This window comes from Oncorhynchus mykiss, chromosome 23 (assembly GCF_057628025.1).
Source record: "Oncorhynchus mykiss isolate SJ-2025 chromosome 23, ASM5762802v1, whole genome shotgun sequence".
In the NCBI taxonomy this organism is placed as follows: Eukaryota; Metazoa; Chordata; class Actinopteri; order Salmoniformes; family Salmonidae; genus Oncorhynchus; species Oncorhynchus mykiss.
In genome coordinates this window covers 27,438,015-27,456,593 of record NC_143044.1, presented here as the reverse complement: position 1 = coordinate 27,456,593, position 18,579 = coordinate 27,438,015, and the positions used below count along the sequence as shown (strand labels likewise).

The 18,579-nt window shown below is 42.9% G+C and overlaps 1 protein-coding gene across 1 annotated transcript in view; it reads left to right on the top strand.

Annotated features, from left to right (window-relative positions):
- LOC110502674 (metal transporter CNNM4) overlaps positions 1-18,519 on the top strand; it is a 36,403-nt gene extending 17,884 nt beyond the window's left edge. The window contains exons 5-13 of the mRNA XM_036960378.2: positions 640-780; positions 1,013-1,182; positions 2,729-2,828; positions 8,514-8,662; positions 9,696-9,927; positions 10,576-10,884; positions 13,472-13,555; positions 13,879-13,969; positions 15,884-18,519. Coding sequence (XP_036816273.2) covers positions 640-780; positions 1,013-1,182; positions 2,729-2,828; positions 8,514-8,662; positions 9,696-9,927; positions 10,576-10,884; positions 13,472-13,555; positions 13,879-13,958 — 1,265 coding nt within the window. The 3' untranslated portion in view covers positions 13,959-13,969; positions 15,884-18,519. The remainder of the gene's footprint in view (positions 1-639; positions 781-1,012; positions 1,183-2,728; positions 2,829-8,513; positions 8,663-9,695; positions 9,928-10,575; positions 10,885-13,471; positions 13,556-13,878; positions 13,970-15,883) is intronic.
- Positions 18,520-18,579: the final 60 nt, after the last annotated feature.

Sequence of the window (18,579 nt, the reverse complement as noted above, 5' to 3'; positions counted from 1 at the left end):
GGACACCGGACTTCATTCGTACATTAGACCAGTCATCACAACACTGTGTGTATCGGACACCGGACTTCATTCGTACATTAGACCAGTCATCACAACACTGTGTGTATCGGACACCGGACTTCATTCGTACATTAGACCAATCATCACAATGCTGTGTGTGTCAGACACCAGACTTCATTCGTACATTAGACCAGTCATCACAACGCTGTGTGTGTCGCTGTGTGTGTCGGACACCGGACTTCAATCGTACATTCGACCAATCATCACAATGCTGTGTGTGTGTGTGTGTGTGCTGGTGCGTGTGTGTATGTTAAACATAGCTCAGTGCAGCTAATCTCAGTGACTGCACCACAGGCCTCAGTATAACACCAGCTGTTCATACTGAAGCCTTACTATTTAACACAATCTGAACATCATATTACCAGTCCAATCTAAGGCTATTCATCAAACTTCCCAGATGAGGGATTGTTTGATTAAAATCAGATTAGTGAGTTGGGGGTGTATATGTTTTCATCAAATGTTTCTGGAACACTAAAAAGTATGTTTGTGTCCTGTGATAAATTTACTGTGTAAGTAACAAATAAAAAATGTAATTGATTGATGGATGGTTAATTGGTTAATTGCTTAATGGTTCCCTAGTTGATAAGAGGACTAAGAGGCGCGTGTCTCACCATGAGAGGAAGCAACACGACTTCTCCATCTTTAACCTGACAGAGAACGAAATGAAGGTGAAGATGTCTCCTCAACTGCTGCTTGCTACACACCGCTTCCTGGCCACAGGTAGGACCTCTGTGTGGAGGGATGTGTTTGTGTGTGTGTACGTGCATCTGTGCGTGCACTCACATGTTACAATTTTTTCTATTCACCCACTATTTCTTTCTTTCTTTCTTTTTTATTTTTCTTTCTTTCTTTCTTTCTTTTTTTCTTTATTTTTTTCTTTCTTTCTTTCTTTCTTTCTTTCTTTCTTTCTTTCTTTCTTTCTTTCTTTCTTTCTTTCTTTCTCTCTTTCTAGAAGTGGAGCCCTTCAGGCCATGTCATCTCTCAGAGAAGATTCTCCTTCGTCTGATCAAACACCCCAGTGTCGTTCAGGAACTAAAGTTTAACAGAAAGAACAAACAAGCACCACAGCACTTCCTGTATATGAGGAACAAACCTGTCGACTACTTTGTCCTGGTTCTACAGGTACACGCCATACACACCGATGCTATACTGTCCTGTTTCTAGTATGATCAAATACACAGCCCAAAACAAGTACTTTTATGAGTATTTAATTGTTATTAAAATTACATAAAATGAAATAAAAATAGTTAACCAGGTGTATTTGAGCATATTTTCTAATATTTACACTACTGTTCAAAAGTTTGGGGTCACTTAGAAATGTCCTTGTTTCGGAAAGAAAATAACATTTTTAGTCCATTAAAATAACATCAAATTGATCAGAAATACAGTGTAGACATTGTTAATGTTGTAAATTACTATTGTAGCTGGAAACAGCAGATTTCTTATGGAACATCTACATAGGCATACAGAGGCCCATTATTAGCAACCATCACTCCTGTGTTCCAATGGCATGTTGTGTTAGCTAATCCAAGTTTATCATTTTAAAAGGCTAATTGATCATTAGAAAACCCTTTTGCGACTGGTGTTTTGCAGGTACTATTTAATGAAGCTGCCAGTTGAGGACTTGTGAAGCGTCTGTTTCTCAAACTAGACACACTAATGTGCTTGTCCTCTTGCTCAGTTGTGCACCGGGGCCTCCCACTCCTCTTTCTATTCTGGTTAGAGACAGTTTGCGCTGTTCTGTGAAGGGAGTAGTACACAGCATTGTACGAGATCTTCAGTTTCTTGGCAATTTCTCGCATGGAATAGCCTTCATTTCTCACAACAAGAATAGACTGACGAGTTTCAGAAGAAAGTACTTTGTTTTTCAGCCATTTTGAGCATGTAATCAAACCAACAAATGCTGATGCTCCAGATACTCAACTAGTCTAAAGAAGGTCAGTTTTATTGCTTCTTTAATCAGGACAACAGTTTTCAGCTGTGCTAAAGAGTCATTTACAACATTAACAATGTATTTCTGATCATTTTGATGTTATTTTAATGGGCAAAGAATTACCTTTTCTGTCAAAAACAAGGACATTTCTAAGTGACCCCAAACTTTTGAACGGTAGTGTATTTCAAATACCATTCTCAAATAGATATCTGAATACTTACTTTGAAGGTATGTGAAAGTAATTGAGATATTTGAAATAGTATTTGAACCCAGGACTGCACACCATAGACACTGATAGTACACTGTTCTGGATCTACAGATACACACCATAGACACTGATAGTACACTGTTCTGGATCTACAGATACACACCATAGACACTGATACTACAATGTTCTGGATCTACAGATACACACCATAGACACTGATACTACACTGTTCTGGATCTACAGATACACACCATATACACTGATACTACACTGTTCTGGATCTACAGATACACACCATAGACACTGACACTACACTGTCCTGGTTCTACAGATACACACCATAGACACTGATACTACACTGTTCTGGATCTACATATACACACCATATACATTGACACTACACTGTCCTGGTTCTACAGATACACAGCTAGGGTTGGAAAACTACTGGTTATTTAAAAAAGTTATGTATTGGAAATCTATGGAAACTTTGGTGTTTAGTAGTCTGTCTGTGTGTTATGTCATTGCAGGGTAAAGTGGAGGTGGAGATTGGTAAGGAGGCTCTTCGTTTTGAGAACGGAGCTTTCTCCTACTATGGCATGCCAGCCCTCATACCACCACTACCTATAGGTAAATAACCCACGGCCCCAACGACACACAATGGGATATTAACGGGTGTTAGTGATTATGATGTTGTTGATGATAATGATGATGGTGATGAAGAGGATTTATTGTACTCGAAAAAATACATTCTTACCCCAGCTTTCCCTGTTCTAAATGCTACACTGCTTTTCTATGTTACAGTGCATTCAGAAAGTCTTCACACCCCTCCAGCTTTTCCACATTCCACACAGCCTGAATTTAAAATGGATTCGATTGAGATTTTGTGTCACTGGCCTTCACACAATACCCCATAATGTCAAAGTGGAATTATGCTTTTAGACCTTTTTTACAAATTAATGAAATATGAAAAGTTGAAATGTCTTGGCAATGTTCCCTCTGAACTGTGCGCGTGCGGTGGGACTGCCGCGCAGAAATATCAGCCCACAGAGAGAAAGACGAGATTGAACTTCACTCAACTTTCTAGAGCAGTGGTCACCAACCTGTCAATCGCAATTGACTGGTCGATCTCCAAGAATTCCTAGTCAATCGCCAAATATTTCTGTTAAAAAAACAACGATAAAGTCTTGGGTGAACTGCTGCCATTTTGAACTATTTCATGTGTCTGAAGGTAAACTCTGCCTTCCCAGCAGGCCCAGAGAACAAATCAAGTGCACTATAGGCCTACCGCTGGCCAATCAGACAGCTCAGATTAACGTGTCTGCAGTAAGGTAGCAGGCATACAAGAAAGCTACAGCAAAGTAGATACTTTGAGATTTCAAAATGTTTAAAACCATGACTAGAGAGAGAGACTGTCAACGAATACAGAAAATAGCTGCTGTTTTTATGAGTGAGTTCATGTTTAAGTTCTTACTCATTACTGTCCACACTTTGTATTCAACACTTTTATAAGACATAAAATGTGTTTTCTTCCTATTTCCACTCAGCACTACAACAAGCACTGCAGCAGTAATGAATGAGTAGGAAAGTCTATCTATAGGCTTGCGTTGTTATTTATTATCAAGGAATATTTCACTTTCTCTGTTCATAGGAGTAACAACATGAATTTGTGCATGAGGCAGAAATAATGTGGTGTAACTCGAGTTTTGCCATCAGCTGGGAGACGGGGTCCTTTTTGGTCAGTGTCAGTGGAGGAAAGGGAGAGCGGAGGGATGTTGAGAGACGGACCCTCAGTCTGTTGCTCTCCCCTTCGCTGAGACTGACCATCAGATGCAGGCACTATCAGCCCAGAAAATAAAAAGCAAATTATTTAAATGTATGCCCACTCAGTTGTGCTTCACAAGTAATACAACAACGGATCTATTACCAGTGTGATCATATAGCCTACCTAAATTTTTTTTTTTTTTTAAATGTCCCGAACAACAATGTATTGGCAGTGCAGTTCAAGCAAAGCCAATATGCGGTGGTAATGTATTGGGCCTATAGCTTACTGCACAAATCTCATTGCTACAATAGTGTTTTTAATTGTTGCATAGGCTTATGTTTTTTAAGTCATGTTAAAAAAATATCTGAGCGGTAGATCTCGGCTTGCATTGATCTTGATTCAGAAAAGGTTGGTGACCACTGTTCTAGAGTTTTCCCTGTTAACACTATCAATATTTCCCTTTACTGTGGCAATTGTGATTGAATCAACGCAATATTAGCCACTTTCAACGCAGCATACCGAAACAAAACGAACTATGTAAAATATTTTATTGTAGGCAGAACACATCGGAGTAGGATTGTATTGCATTGACACGCACTAGCCCATACTCTACTCTACACAGACTGGTGCGGCAAAAATAATCAGAGATGCAGTAGGCTGATATGCAAATAGACCATTGCCATACATGGATATGCACCATTTACTTTGAGCTGGACTGTGTTTACAGCATGAGCGGTCGTGAATAGATGCCCTTGTTTTGAGATCAAAGTAAAGTGGTTTCTTGCATCAAACAACACAACAAGATTTTCAGTCACCTCCTTGTCTGAAGGACAAGTGGATAAACAGGTTCATGTCAAGCACTGCATGTTGTTTTTTTCAAAGTCTCATGGAATGTAGGCCTACATTGAACACGACACATTGGCTGCTACTGTAGGCTGAATGATAGAACAGCTATTTCCTTGTTAAAATGTTATGGGATGCATTTTCTCCATTTTTGTTGATGGTAGGCCACTCTGGTAGGGCTACAGTGCATTCGGAAAGTATTCAGACCCATTCACTTTTCCCACATTTTGTTACATTACAGCCTTATTCTAAAATGTATTCAATGACATGTTTTCCTTATCAATCTACACACAATATCCCAAAATGACAAAGCAAAAACTGTTTTTCAGAAATGTTAGCAAATTTATTAAAAATACCTTATTTACATAAGCATTCAGACCTTTTACTATGAGACTCAACATTCAGCTCAGGTGCATCCTGTTTCCATTGATCATCCATTGATATGTTTCTACAACTTGATTGGATTCCAGGTGTGGTAAATTCAACTAAATGGACATGATTTGGAAAGGCACACATCTGTCTGTATAAGGTCCCACAGTTGACAGTGCATGCCAGAGCAAAAACCAAGCCATGAGGTCGAAGGAATTGTTTGATCTGGGGAAGTGTACCAAAACATTTCTGCAGCATTGAAGGTCCCCCAAGAACACAGTGGCCTTCATCATTCTTAAATGGAAGAAGTTTGAAACCACCAACACTCTTCCTAGAGCTGGACATCCGGCCAGTCTGAGCAATCAGGGGAGAAGGGCCTTGGTCAGGGAGGTGACCAAGAACCCGATGGTCACTCAGACAGAGCTCCAGAGTTCCTCTGTTGGAGATGGGAGAACCTTCCAGAAGGACAACCGTCTCTGCAGCACTCCACCACTCAGGTCTTTATGGTTGAGCGGCCAGACGGAAGCCACTCCTCAGTAAAAGTGACATGACAGCCCACTTGGAGTTTGCCAAAAGACATCTAAAGGACTCCCAGACCATGAGAAACAAGATTCTCTGGTCTGATGAAACCAAGATTGAACTCCTTGGCCTGAATGCCAAGTGTCACGTCTGGAGTAAACCAGGCACCACTCATCACCTGGCCAAAACCATCCCTACGGTGAAGCATGGTGGTGGCAGCATCATGCAGCGAGATGTTTTTCAGCGGCAGGGACTGGGAGACTAGTCAGGATCGGGGGAAAGATGAACGAAGCAAAGTACAGAGAGATCCTTGATGTGAACCTGCTCCAGAGCACTCAGGACCTCAGACTGGGGGCGAAGATTCACCCTCCAATAGGACAATAACCCTAAGCACATAGCCAAGACAACAGAGGAGTGGCAATGCAAGACTGGCTTCGGGACACGTTTCTGAATGTCCTTGAGTGGCCAGAGCCCGGATTTTAACCCGATCGAACATCTCTGAAAATAACAGTGCAGTGATGCTCCCCATCCAACCTGACAGATCTTGAGAGGATCTGCAGAGCAGAATGGGAGGAACTCCCCAAATACAGGTGTGCCAAGCTTGTAGCGTCATACCCAAGAAGACTCGAGTCTGAAATCACTGCCAAAGGTGCTTCAACAAAGTACTGAGTAAACGGTCTGAAAATGTAAATGTAATGTTATTTTTCAGAAGTTAAAAAAAAAAGAAAAATTGTAAAAATGTCTAAAAACCTATTTTTGCTTTGTCAATTAGGCTGTAACGTAACAAAATGTGGAAAACATGAAGAGGTCTGAATACTTTCCGAATGCACTGTACATTATGATCAAATAGCCACAGTAACCTACAAAAACATTTGAGGGAACAGTCAATAAGTATTCAGCCTCTTTGTTATGGCAAGCCTAAAGGAGTAAGAATTGGCATCAATACACCCAGTCACTACAAAGATACAGGCGTCTTTCCTAATTCAGTAACAGGAGAGGAAGGAAACCGTTCAGGGATTTCACCATGAGGCCAATGGTGACTTTAAAACAGTTACAGAGTTTAATGGCTGTGATGGTAGAACAGGATGACTCAACAAAATTGTAGTTACTCCACAATACTAACCTAAATGACAGAGTGACAAATAGGGAAGCCTGTACAGAATAAAAATATTCAAAACATGTAAGGCACTAAAGTAATACTGCAAAATAATGTGGCAAATAAATTAACGTTATGTCCTGAATACAAAGCGTTATGTTTGGGGCAAATCCAACACAACACATCACTGAGTACCCCTATTCATTTCAAGTATGGTGGTGGCTGCATCATGTTATGAGTATGCTTGTCATCGGCAAGGACTAGGGAGTTTTTTAGGATAAAAAGAAACAGAATAGATCTAAGCCCAGGCGAAATCTTAGAGGAAAACCTGGTTCAGTCTGCTCTCCAACAGACACGGGGAGACAAATCCACCTGTCAGCAGGAAAATAACCTAACACAAAGCCAAATATACATTGGAGTTGCTTACCAAAACGACATTGTATGTTCCTGAGTGGCAAATCTATGGCAAGACTTGAAAATGGCTGTCTAGACATTCTGTTTCTTTTTATCCTAAAAAACTCCCTAGTCCTTGCCGATGACAAGCATACTCATAACACGATGCAGCCACCACCATACTTGAAGAATTTTCAAAAGAATAAGGTGCAAATATTCTACAATCCAGTGCAAAGTTCTTAGAGACTTACCCAGAAGAGACTCACAGCTGTAATCACTGCCAAAGGTGATTCTAACATGTATTGACTCAGGGGGTTGAATATTTATCTAATCAAAATATATTAGTGGAAAAAGTAAAGGGCTGTGAATACTTTCTAAAGGCACTGTATGTGTGTGCAAAATCCACTATTCATTTTCTTTTGAATCTGTGGGAGAAGCTGCAGTGGAAACTATGTAACTCCAGCAATTAAAGCTGTTTAAAGAAAATGGTTTAGTGGAAAGACATGTCCTGACCTGTGTGATATAACACACTGATAAGCAGACACAAGAGGACCAGCCCAGTGACGTGCACGTGAGCGAGCGTTTGTGTGTGTGTGTGTGTGTATGTCAGGGGTGGGCAGCATTTTTTGGTTATTGGGTCATATCGGGATTTTGAAATTCAACACAGAGTTTTTGGGGACTGATTTATTTGTCAAAATCAGGGTTGGGGAATAACTGTTTACATGGAATCAGTTACATGTTATCTGACTACAAAAAAATGTAGCTGTAATCAGTTACTATGTTACCAGAAAAAATACTGTAATGAGGTTACAGATACTTCTGAAAAACTAGATGATTACTTCCTGGATTACTTCTGAAAGGAGATTTGCAAGAAGAAAAAATTATTATGATACCTTTCTGTTATTCTCAATGACATTCAATTCAGCATTGAAAAATGGCGCAAGTTCAAGTATCCACCTGAGCGAGTCTGACCACAAGTCAGAGACCACTATGATGACACAACAAATGTGTTTGATAGATAATTTGTGTCTTGTTCTAATGCATTTTAAGGGAAAAATAATCAGATTACGTTACTGAGTTTGGGTAATCCAAAAGTTACGTTACTGATAAAAATGTTGTACAGGTAACTAGTAACTGTAACAGATTACATTTAGAAAGTAATCTACCAAACCCGAGTAAAAATCTATTTGTGGGCCAGAAAAAGGGCAGTTATTTATAATTTCTAAATACTTTATATCTAGTTTTAGACACTCAAGTGTGGTCTGGAGCATTTTTTTACCCAAAATAATCATCAGAAACAGAGACAGAATCTAATCAAACTCATCTCCAGTCAACAGGTTTGGTTCTGGTAGCAGTGGGTTGAACCAGTCAGAGTCTGTCTTATCAGGAGGCAGTGTGGGTCAGCTGAGTATAGGAGGGGGAGCAGTCTACCTACCTGACTTCTCTGTCAGACAACTCACTGACCTACAGATTATAAAGGTATACACCCACACACACATACACACACACATTTAAAATACCCCTAAACTCCTAACTACCCAGATCCCATACCGCTACTAATTTCCATTTCCCTTTGAAATGCCTTAATCCCACTTATTTTGACTGAACACAGACACATCCTCTCTCCCTCTCCCTCCATCCTTCTCTCTCTCTCCTTCCTTCCCTCCCTCCCTCTTTTTCCTTTTAATCTGTCTGTCTTAGCTTTAATCATTGGTGATAAATGAGCTCCATTTTCAGTATGAATAATTTAGACTTAAAGTGATGGATGTACATCCTAAATACACACTCCCTCATATCCCCCAAGGTCATTAATATAGTTCCAGGAAGAAGGTTGCTAGCACACACACTCTGTAACTTTTACGTTTACATAGAGAAACAGCTTGGTGGTGTGTGTGCATCTGTGCATGTGTGTGCGTGTGGCGTGCATGTGTATTTGCCTTGTTTGTCGATGATTTTGTGTTGATGCTGTTTTTGTGGTGTGTGTTGATGATTTTGTGTTGATACTGTATTTTCTGTGTGTGTTGATGATTTTCTGTGTGTGTTGATGATTTTGTGTTGATACTGTATTTTCTGTGTGTGTTGATGATTTTGTGTTGATACTATATTTTCTGTGTGTGTTGATGATTCTGTGTTGATACTGTATTTGCGGTGTGTGTTGATGATTTTGTGTTGATACTGTATTAGCGGTGTGTGTTGATGATTTTGTGTCGATACTGTATATTCTGTGTGTGTTGATGATTCTGTGTTGATACTGTATTTGCGGGGTGTGTTGATGATTTTGTGTTGATACTGTATTTGCGGTGTGTGCTGATGACTTTGTGTTGATACTGTATTAGCGGTGTGTGTTGATGATTTTGTGTCGATACTGTATGTTCTGTGTGTGTTGATGATTCTGTGTTGATACTGTATTTGCGGAGTGTGTTGATGATTTTGTGTTGATACTGTATTTGCGGTGTGTGCTGATGACTTTGTGTTGATACAGTATTTGCGTGTGTGTGTTATTCTTTGCTAGATCTCAAGGAACCACTACCAGAATGCTCTGACAGCCAGTCTTATGGACAGTGTACCCCAGACCCCTGATCCCGACGGGAGACCCATCATCCCTGAGACCCGCTCCCACAGCATCGCCCTGCCCCTGACACACACATACACATACCTCCGACCTGTCCTGGAACAACACACACACACGGAGGACAACACTGGACCACTCACCTCACAGCACAATGAGAGAAACCGCATTGTCCGTAAGTGGAGTGTTTGTGTGTGTGTGGGTTACATAACCACCGTGGCAAACAGACGGTCTTAAAGAGTCTTTGATATGTTTTTTCCCCATCTTCATTCTGTCAGACACACAGAATAGATGTGAGGCTAAAATAGACAGAGTTTGAGGCATAAATAGCTACATTTTGTTGATCATTTGTCAGTATTTACTTCCAAAGGGATATTCATCTGAAATAGACTCTTGCTTCAGTTGAACACACACACCATAGGGTGACATGCCAGACAGTACAGGCCAGATGGTATCTGAAAAATCATGTAAGCTCTGAAACCAATCAGGTTTGGTTTATCTCATAATGCTTGTGAGTATGCATGTATGAACCTCTAACCTGCTCTCCTAAGCCTATGGTCTCTCTCTTTAAATCAGTGGTCTGTCCTCTTGGTTGTTGAGTTAAACCAAGGGGTTGAATTGATCATGATGCAGACATGTGCTGACTTGCCCCTCCCTGGTTCTCAATACCTCACTTTGCAGATAGTGGGACATGGATCTGGTTCTTTCAGATCCACACTTCTATGTACAGAAGGAAGATTTTGAGACTGAAAAGGGGTTACCACCTCATTGAGGTGCAGTCTTTGTCCAGATTGTCACCATGGTACTCTGTCTCCCTCTACAGGCAGTAAGTCAGACGGACAGAGGAGTCCCAGTGATTCAGTGTTTCTACGGATGGATGACATACCCTACATCCAAGAGGACCTACAAAAACACCGTCAGGAAGGCCACCCAGAGGAGCCACTAGAGGAGAGACCGGAAGACCTCCCGGAAGATAGAAAGGAAGACCACCCAGAAGACCGCCTGGAAGACAGGCCCAAAGGCCGTATGAAAGACAGGCTGGAAGACTGTCCGGAAAACCGGTTAATTGAACGCCCAGAAGACCAGCTGGTAGAAATTCCGGAAGACCAGCTGGAAAGCCAAGAAGGGATCGGTGAGGAGAGAAGGGAGAGAGTTGTAAGCTGTTATAGCTGGTATATTCATGAGTGGTAACATTATTTAGTCCTCACAAGTCAAATCAAATCAAATTTTATTTGTCACATACACATGGTTAGCAGATGTTAATGCGAGTGTAGCGAAATGCTTGTGCTTCTAGTTCCGACAATGCAGTAATAACCATTGTCTAGTTCCGACAATGCAGTAATAACCATTGTCTAGTTCCGACAATGCAGTAATAACCATTGTCTAGTTCCGACAATGCAGTAATAACCATTGTCTAGTTCCGACAATGCAGTAATAACCAACAAGTAATCTAGCTAACAATTCCAAAACTACTACCTTATAGACACAAGTGTAAGGGGATAAAGAATATGTACATAAAGATATATGAAAGAGTGATGGTACAGAGCGGCATAGGCAAGATACAGTAGATGGTATTGAGTACAGTATATACATATGAGATGAGTATGTAAACAAAGTGGCATAGTTAAAGTGGCTAGTGATACATGTATTACATAAAGATGCAGTAGATGATATAGAGTACATTATATACGTATACATATGAGATGAATAATGTAGGGTATGTAAACATTATATTAGGTAGCATTGTTTAAAGTGGCTAGTGATATATTTTACATAATTTCCCATCAATTCCCATTATTAAAGTGGCTGGAGTTGAGTCAGTGTGTTGGCAGCAGCCACTCAATGTTAGTGGTGGCTGTTTAACAGTCTGATGGCCTTGAGATAGAAGCTGTTTTTCAGTCTCTCGGTCCCAGCTTTGATGCACCTGTACTGACCTCGCCTTCTGGATGATAGTGGGGTGAACAGGCAGTGGCTCGGGTGGTTGTTGTCCTTGATGATCTTCATGGCCTTCCTGTGACATCGGGTGGTGTATGTGTCCTGGAGGGCAGGTAGTTTGCCCCCGTGATGCATTGTGCAGACCTCACTACCCTCTGGAGAGCCTTACGGTTGTGGGCGGAGCAGTTGCCGTACCAGGCGGTGATACAGCCCGACAGGATGCTCTCGATTGTGCATCTGTAGAAGTTTGTGAGTGCTTTTGGTGACAAGCCGAATTTCTTCAGCCTCCTGAGGTTGAAGAGGCGCTGCTGCGCCTTCTTCACGATGCTGTCTGTGTGGGTGGACCAATTCAGTTTGTCTGTGATGTGTACGCCGAGGAACTTAAAACTTACTACCCTCTCCACTACTGTTCCATCGATGTGGATAGGGGGGTGTTCCCTCTGCTGTTTCCTGAAGTCCACAATCATCTCCTTAGTTTTGTTGACGTTGAGTGTGAGGTTATTTTCCTGACACCACACTCCGAGGGCCCTCACCTCCTCCCTGTAGGCCGTCACGTCGTTGTTGGTAATCAAGCCTACCACTGTAGTGTCGTCCGCAAACTTGATGATTAAGTTGGAGGCGTGCGTGGCCACACAGTCGTGGGTGAACAGGGAGTACAGGAGAGGGCTCAGAACGTACCCTTGTGGGGCCCCAGTGTTGAGGATCAGCGTGGTGGAGATGTTGTTGCCTACCCTCACCACCTGGGGGCGGCCCGTCAGGAAGTCCAGTACCCAGTTGCACAGGGCGGGGTCGAGACCCAGGGTCTCGAGCTTGATGACGAGCTTGGAGGGCACTATGGTGTTAAATGCCGAGCAGTAGTCGATGAACAGCATTCTCACATAGGTATTCCTCTTGTCCAGATGGGTTAGGGCAGTGTGCAGTGTGGTTGAGATTGCATCGTCTGTGGACCTATTTGGGCGGTAAGCAAATTGGAGTGGGTCTAGGGTGTCAGGTAGGGTGGAGGTGATATGGTCCTTGACTAGTCTCTCAAAGCACTTCATGATGACGGAAGTGAGTGCTACGGGGCGGTAGTCGTTTAGCTCAGTTACCTTAGCTTTCTTGGGAACAGGAACAATGGTGGCTCTCTTGAAGCATGTGGGAACAACAGACTGGGATAGGGATTGATTGAATATGTCCGTAAACACAACAGCCAGCTGGTCTGCGCATGCTCTGAGGGCGTGGCTGGGGATGCTGTCTGGGCCTGCAGCCTTGCGAGGGTTAACACGTTTAAATGTTTTCCTCACGTCGGCTGCAGTGAAGGAGAGTCCGCATGTTTTGGTTGCAGGCCGTGTCAGTGGCACTGTATTGTCCTCAAAGCGGGCAAAAAAGTTATTTAGTCTGCCTGGGAGCAAGACATCCTGGTCCGTGACGGGGCTGGTTTTCTTTTTGTAATCCGTGATTGACTGTAGACCCTGCCACATACCTCTTGTGTCTGAGCCGTTGAATTGAGATTCTACTTTGTCTCTATACTGACACTTAGCTTGCTTGATTGCCTTGCGGAGTCTAGTGAAGTATAAAAAAAAAAATCCTCCCATGGAAACATAGCCAAGAACAGTGCCTTGGCCATGGTTTGCATAATTAATAGTATTTATTTATAGTCTTGTAGGTTGCAGCTCTTCTCATTTCTCTACTCCCCCTCCCCCTCTCTCTCTCTCTCTCACCCACACACTCTCTCTTGCCAACTCTTTTAATCCCTTGCCCACTTTCGCTCTCATTCACTCTCATCCTCTCACTCTCCCACCTAGATGCTGTTCCTGTGGAGTTAGATATCATCTGTTCTCTATCTGGCTCAGAGGAGACACTGGGGAAGAAGCTGCTACGTAAACTGAGTGAGTGATTGATCTAGGATCAGCTTTTCCTCCCCACATTCTACATTTGACCATAGATCAGTATACATTCTTCTTCTAATTCTGCCCAACTGCTATTCTATGTTTAAATTGTAAATTAAAAGGTTATTTGTCATATGCAGAGATTGTTTGTATATGTTTGTGTTCTTATCTTTTATTATTTATTATTGTTGTTGCATTGTTGAGAAGGAACCTGCAAGTAAGCATTTAATTGGACGGTGTATACCGTATGTATCCTGTACATACGACTAATCGTAAAACTTGAAGTTGAAACTTGAACTTGACACGGTGTCCTATCCTTCCAGGTAACAAGAAGAGGAAAAAGTCCCGGGATGGGGAGAAGAATGTGGAGGAAGGTTTGGAGCAGCCATCGGTGACCACCTAGCACAATGCCAGGTAGAGACAGCAGGGAAGACCTAGCATAGAGAAAGCTGGGAATAGACTGGCTCTGTTTCTCTCTCACTTCCCACTGGGAACTAGAGTTAGAGTTTTGGTATGGACCAGACTCTAGTACTTGTCAATAGATGTCGAGAACCTCAAGATCTCTCTCTGAACGGTCCACTCCCCAGACCCAATGCCCCCCCCCCCCCCCCTAGATACCCTCTGTCCACTCCCCAGACCCAACCCTAACCCTAGATACCCTCTGTCCCCTCCCCACCCCAGACCCAACCCTAACCCTAGATACCCTCTGTCCACTCCCCAGACCCAACCCTAACCCTAGATACCCTCTGTCCACTCCCCAGACCCAACCCTAACCCTAGATACCCTCTGTCCACTTCCCAGACCCAACCCTAACCCTAGATACCCTCTGTCCACTCCCCAGACCCAACCTTAACCCTAGATACCCTCTGTCCACTTCCCAGACCCAACCCTAACCCTAGATACCCTCTGTCCACTCCCCAGACCCAACCCTAACCCTAGATACCCTCTGTCCACTCCCCAGACCCAACCCTAACCCTAGATACCCTCTGTCCACTCCCCAGACCCAACCCTACCCCTGTATACCCTCTGTCCACTCCCCAGACCCAACCCTACCCCTGTATACCCTCTGTCCACTCCCCAGACCCAACCCTACCCCTGTATACCCTCTGTCCACTCCCCAGACCCAACCCTACCCCTGTATACCATCTGTCCACTCCCCAGACCCAACCCTACCCCTGTATACCCTCTGTCCACTCCCCAGACCCAACCCTACCCCTGTATACCCTATGTCCCCTCCCCACCCCAGACCCAACCCTAACCCTAGATACCCTCTGTCCACTTCCCAGACCCAACCCTAACCCTAGATACCCTCTGTCCACTCCCCAGACCCAACCTTAACCCTAGATACCCTCTGTCCACTTCCCAGACCCAACCCTAACCCTAGATACCCTCTGTCCACTCCCCAGACCCAACCCTAACCCTAGATACCCTCTGTCCACTCCCCAGACCCAACCCTAACCCTAGATACCCTCTGTCCACTCCCCAGACCCAACCCTAACCCTGTATACCCTCTGTCCACTCCCCAGACCCAACCCTACCCCTGTATACCCTCTGTCCACTCCCCAGACCCAACCCTACCCCTGTATACCCTCTGTCCACTCCCCAGACCCAACCCTAACCCTGCATACCCTCTGTCCACTCCCCAGACCCAACCCTAACCCTAGATACCCTCTGTCCACTCCCCAGACCCAACTCTACTCCTGTATACCCTCTGTCCACTCCCCAGACCCAACCCTACCCCTGTATACCCTCTGTCCACTCCCCAGACCCAACCCTACCCCTGTATACCCTCTGTCCACTCCCCAGACCCAACCCTACCCCTTGTATACCCTCTGTCCACTCCCCAGACCCAACCCTAACCCTAGATACCCTCTGTCCACTCCCCAGACCCAACCCTACCCCTGTATACCCTCTGTCCACTCCCCAGACCTAACCCTACCCCTGTATACCCTCTGTCCACTCCCCAGACCCAACTCTACCCCTGTATACCCTCTGTCCACTCCCCAGACCCAACCGTAAGAAATCTGAACGCACTAGCAACACAAAGTTTATGTAATTATACTTTCCTGAAGATATATTGACTCACATTCCTACCTGCAAAAGGACTGACCACATTGACAAGCGGTAAAGTTAAAATATAATTTTATTCAACATTCTGGCTTGTAGAGGTCGTGAGAGGAAACTTTCCCGAACCAAACGCTCATTTATGCCCGATGTAGAATTCAATGAAATTCAACGTTGTGTTTCCAGGCTGGCTGGGTAACAGACTACGGAAACATTATGACTTTAAATAACTTTACTGTATGTTTCTGTTGAGTTACCTTTCAGCCACCAATCTCTACTGTGCTAGTGGAGTCTGAAGAGGAAGAAGAGGAATAAACTAAATGAAGAGAAAAATAAGAGGGAAATAGCAAGTCAAGATCCGAGCCATCTTCTAAATCTTTTATATTGCTCAACCAAGAAGACAACAATTTCTGTCTTCTACCATCAGATGATCGTTTCTTATTACCAAGTGCTTTCTGCACAGGGAACTGTCCTTATCATAGAATAGAGTACTTCTATCAGTCGATCAACTGTGGTTGATAGGAGTCCTGCCATATAAATGCCATCCACACTGCCAGTGTTCTGATGACACATAAGGAAGAAACAGCCAACACACACCAGCCATGAGAACAAGCACAATGTCTACAACCACAGGGACTTTATGCTGATTTAAAGGAGTCTGTCATTTCTTTGTCCCATGTGGCAACCGGAGGATTTTTTTTAATGCACAAACAGTCTTGTCTCAAGCAAAAACACCACACACACACACACACACACACACACACACACACACACACACACACACACATTCATTAATTTAGTTCCATTGAAGTCAATTGACTCCCAGTCAATACTTTTTACCAGATTTTGAAAAGCCATATAATAACTAACATACCTGCCAGCAAGAAGAAGGGATATGCAATATTCACAATCCCAAAAATGTAGGTTGCGTGTTACCTAGATTTGAACAGGTATTTTATTATGATTAGATAATATGATGATTTGACATATTTATGATTGGATGATATTTGATCATTTGATTTATAATATGGTGATTAATTGGTAACCTGTAATGAATAGGTTGTTTTAACAGCAATTGTTCAGCCATTTCTTGGTTGCTTGCGTTCTAATAGTTTGAGTAGTTTCAGTTTGTGACAAAACCAGCAGGTATAGTGTAGAGAATCATTGTACCATCTAAACCGCTTTGAGATATTTTTTCCATACCAAATATATTTTATGTTCAGCTGTTTGAAGCTGGTGTACAAAAGCCAATGTAAAAGATGCACAAACAAAATGATGTATAATAATATGGTGATTAATTGGTCATCTGTAATGAATAGGTTGTTTTAACAGCATGTACCTAGAACAACTCCTGCCTGCCATATCATTTCCTTTATCATCATAATATATACACACACACACACACACACACACACACACACACACACACACACACACACACACACACACACACACACACTAACTGTGCCATCTCCATATCACCATGACATAAAGCAGTCACCATAAGTGTGACATTGCAGTAGGTAACAGTTGTAACACCCTATCTGTGTATAGCCCAATGATGAAGTGAAGTGTTACTCCCACATGCATGCTATTACTACAGATGCAAACACAACAGGTTAACTATTCTCTTTGAAGAGACCCCTCCAGGGACACACAAGGGCATAGGAACACAGGGGGCTGGGGGCTAAGCTTCTGGGATGAGAGGCTGCAGATACAGGAGGCTAGGGGTGTTTGGTTTATACAGTGACACAGGAGATGGGTGTATGGAGGGCACTGCTTACTGCTTTCCCAGTAGAATATATTCCTATTTAAGGACAACGCCTTGGGCTAGGTACTCAGCTTGATGCAGACAGGAGCATGACGCAAACCTGTGATTATGAAAGACCAGGCTGACGTGGAGATGTAGTTTGATGGGAGGTTGTAGTGTATAGAAAACTGATAAGCAATACATAAGCATGAGATACCTGAGTGTAATATTAGGTGACAGCTGCACAGAGTATCAGGACAGTGTAACATGCTCAAGGACAGACACCCCTGTAAAGTCAGCCAGGCACTGATTAAAAGATATATACTGTTTTATAGGAATGTATTCCAATGTACACAGGGGTTCATAGGTATAATTAGAGATGTACAGAGAGAGATTACATTTTATAGTGCCCTTTATGATATAGGTGGTCAGACAATGGGCTCTGTCCTATTCATCTGTAGCAATAATAATTCCCTAGAACCTGCCTGAGACCATCACTATTCCCTACTGCTATTAGACTGGACTTCGATTGAGTTGCTCTCTATTGCACAATACTAACAAATAACTGATTTACTGAGAGCATAGAGAGGGTGAGTGGGAGGGAAGATGAAAGGTAGTGAAAGAGAGCAGGAGAGAGGAAAGGAGAGGGACAGAAGGGAAAGTGAGCACTGAAGGGAAGGTGGGAGGAGACGTGACGCAGTCTGACGTCAAGCCACAGCCTTCCTTGACGCACGCAAAAACACACGCATTCAGTACTGAACTGCTTTACAGAAGGACCCCCCCCCCCCCCCCCACACACACACACAACACACAACACACACACACACACACACACACAGGATCCCTTATGACCTGACAAATACAGTAGCTGAGCTGTTGAAATCAAAGAACTAAGAAACCAAGCACTCTCTCAGCCTCATGCTCTCAGAGAACACATTTGGTGAGGGTGACAGAGATACAGTAGATCGTGATAGCTTTTATATAGATTATAAGGGGGCAATTTTATTTTATTTTTCCCGGAATGTGCGAATTTAGTAATGTTTTAACAGTTTAAAACATGATCTTCAGAATATTAGGGTTTTCAGGATATCAGACCTCCCAATGTATTAAAAACGATGAAATCCTCAATAAAAAGATTCTAACAGATTCATATCTGACTTGTTGTTCTGAATTCCATTTGTGTATTGATAGTGTTCTTGGCTTTCTGCAC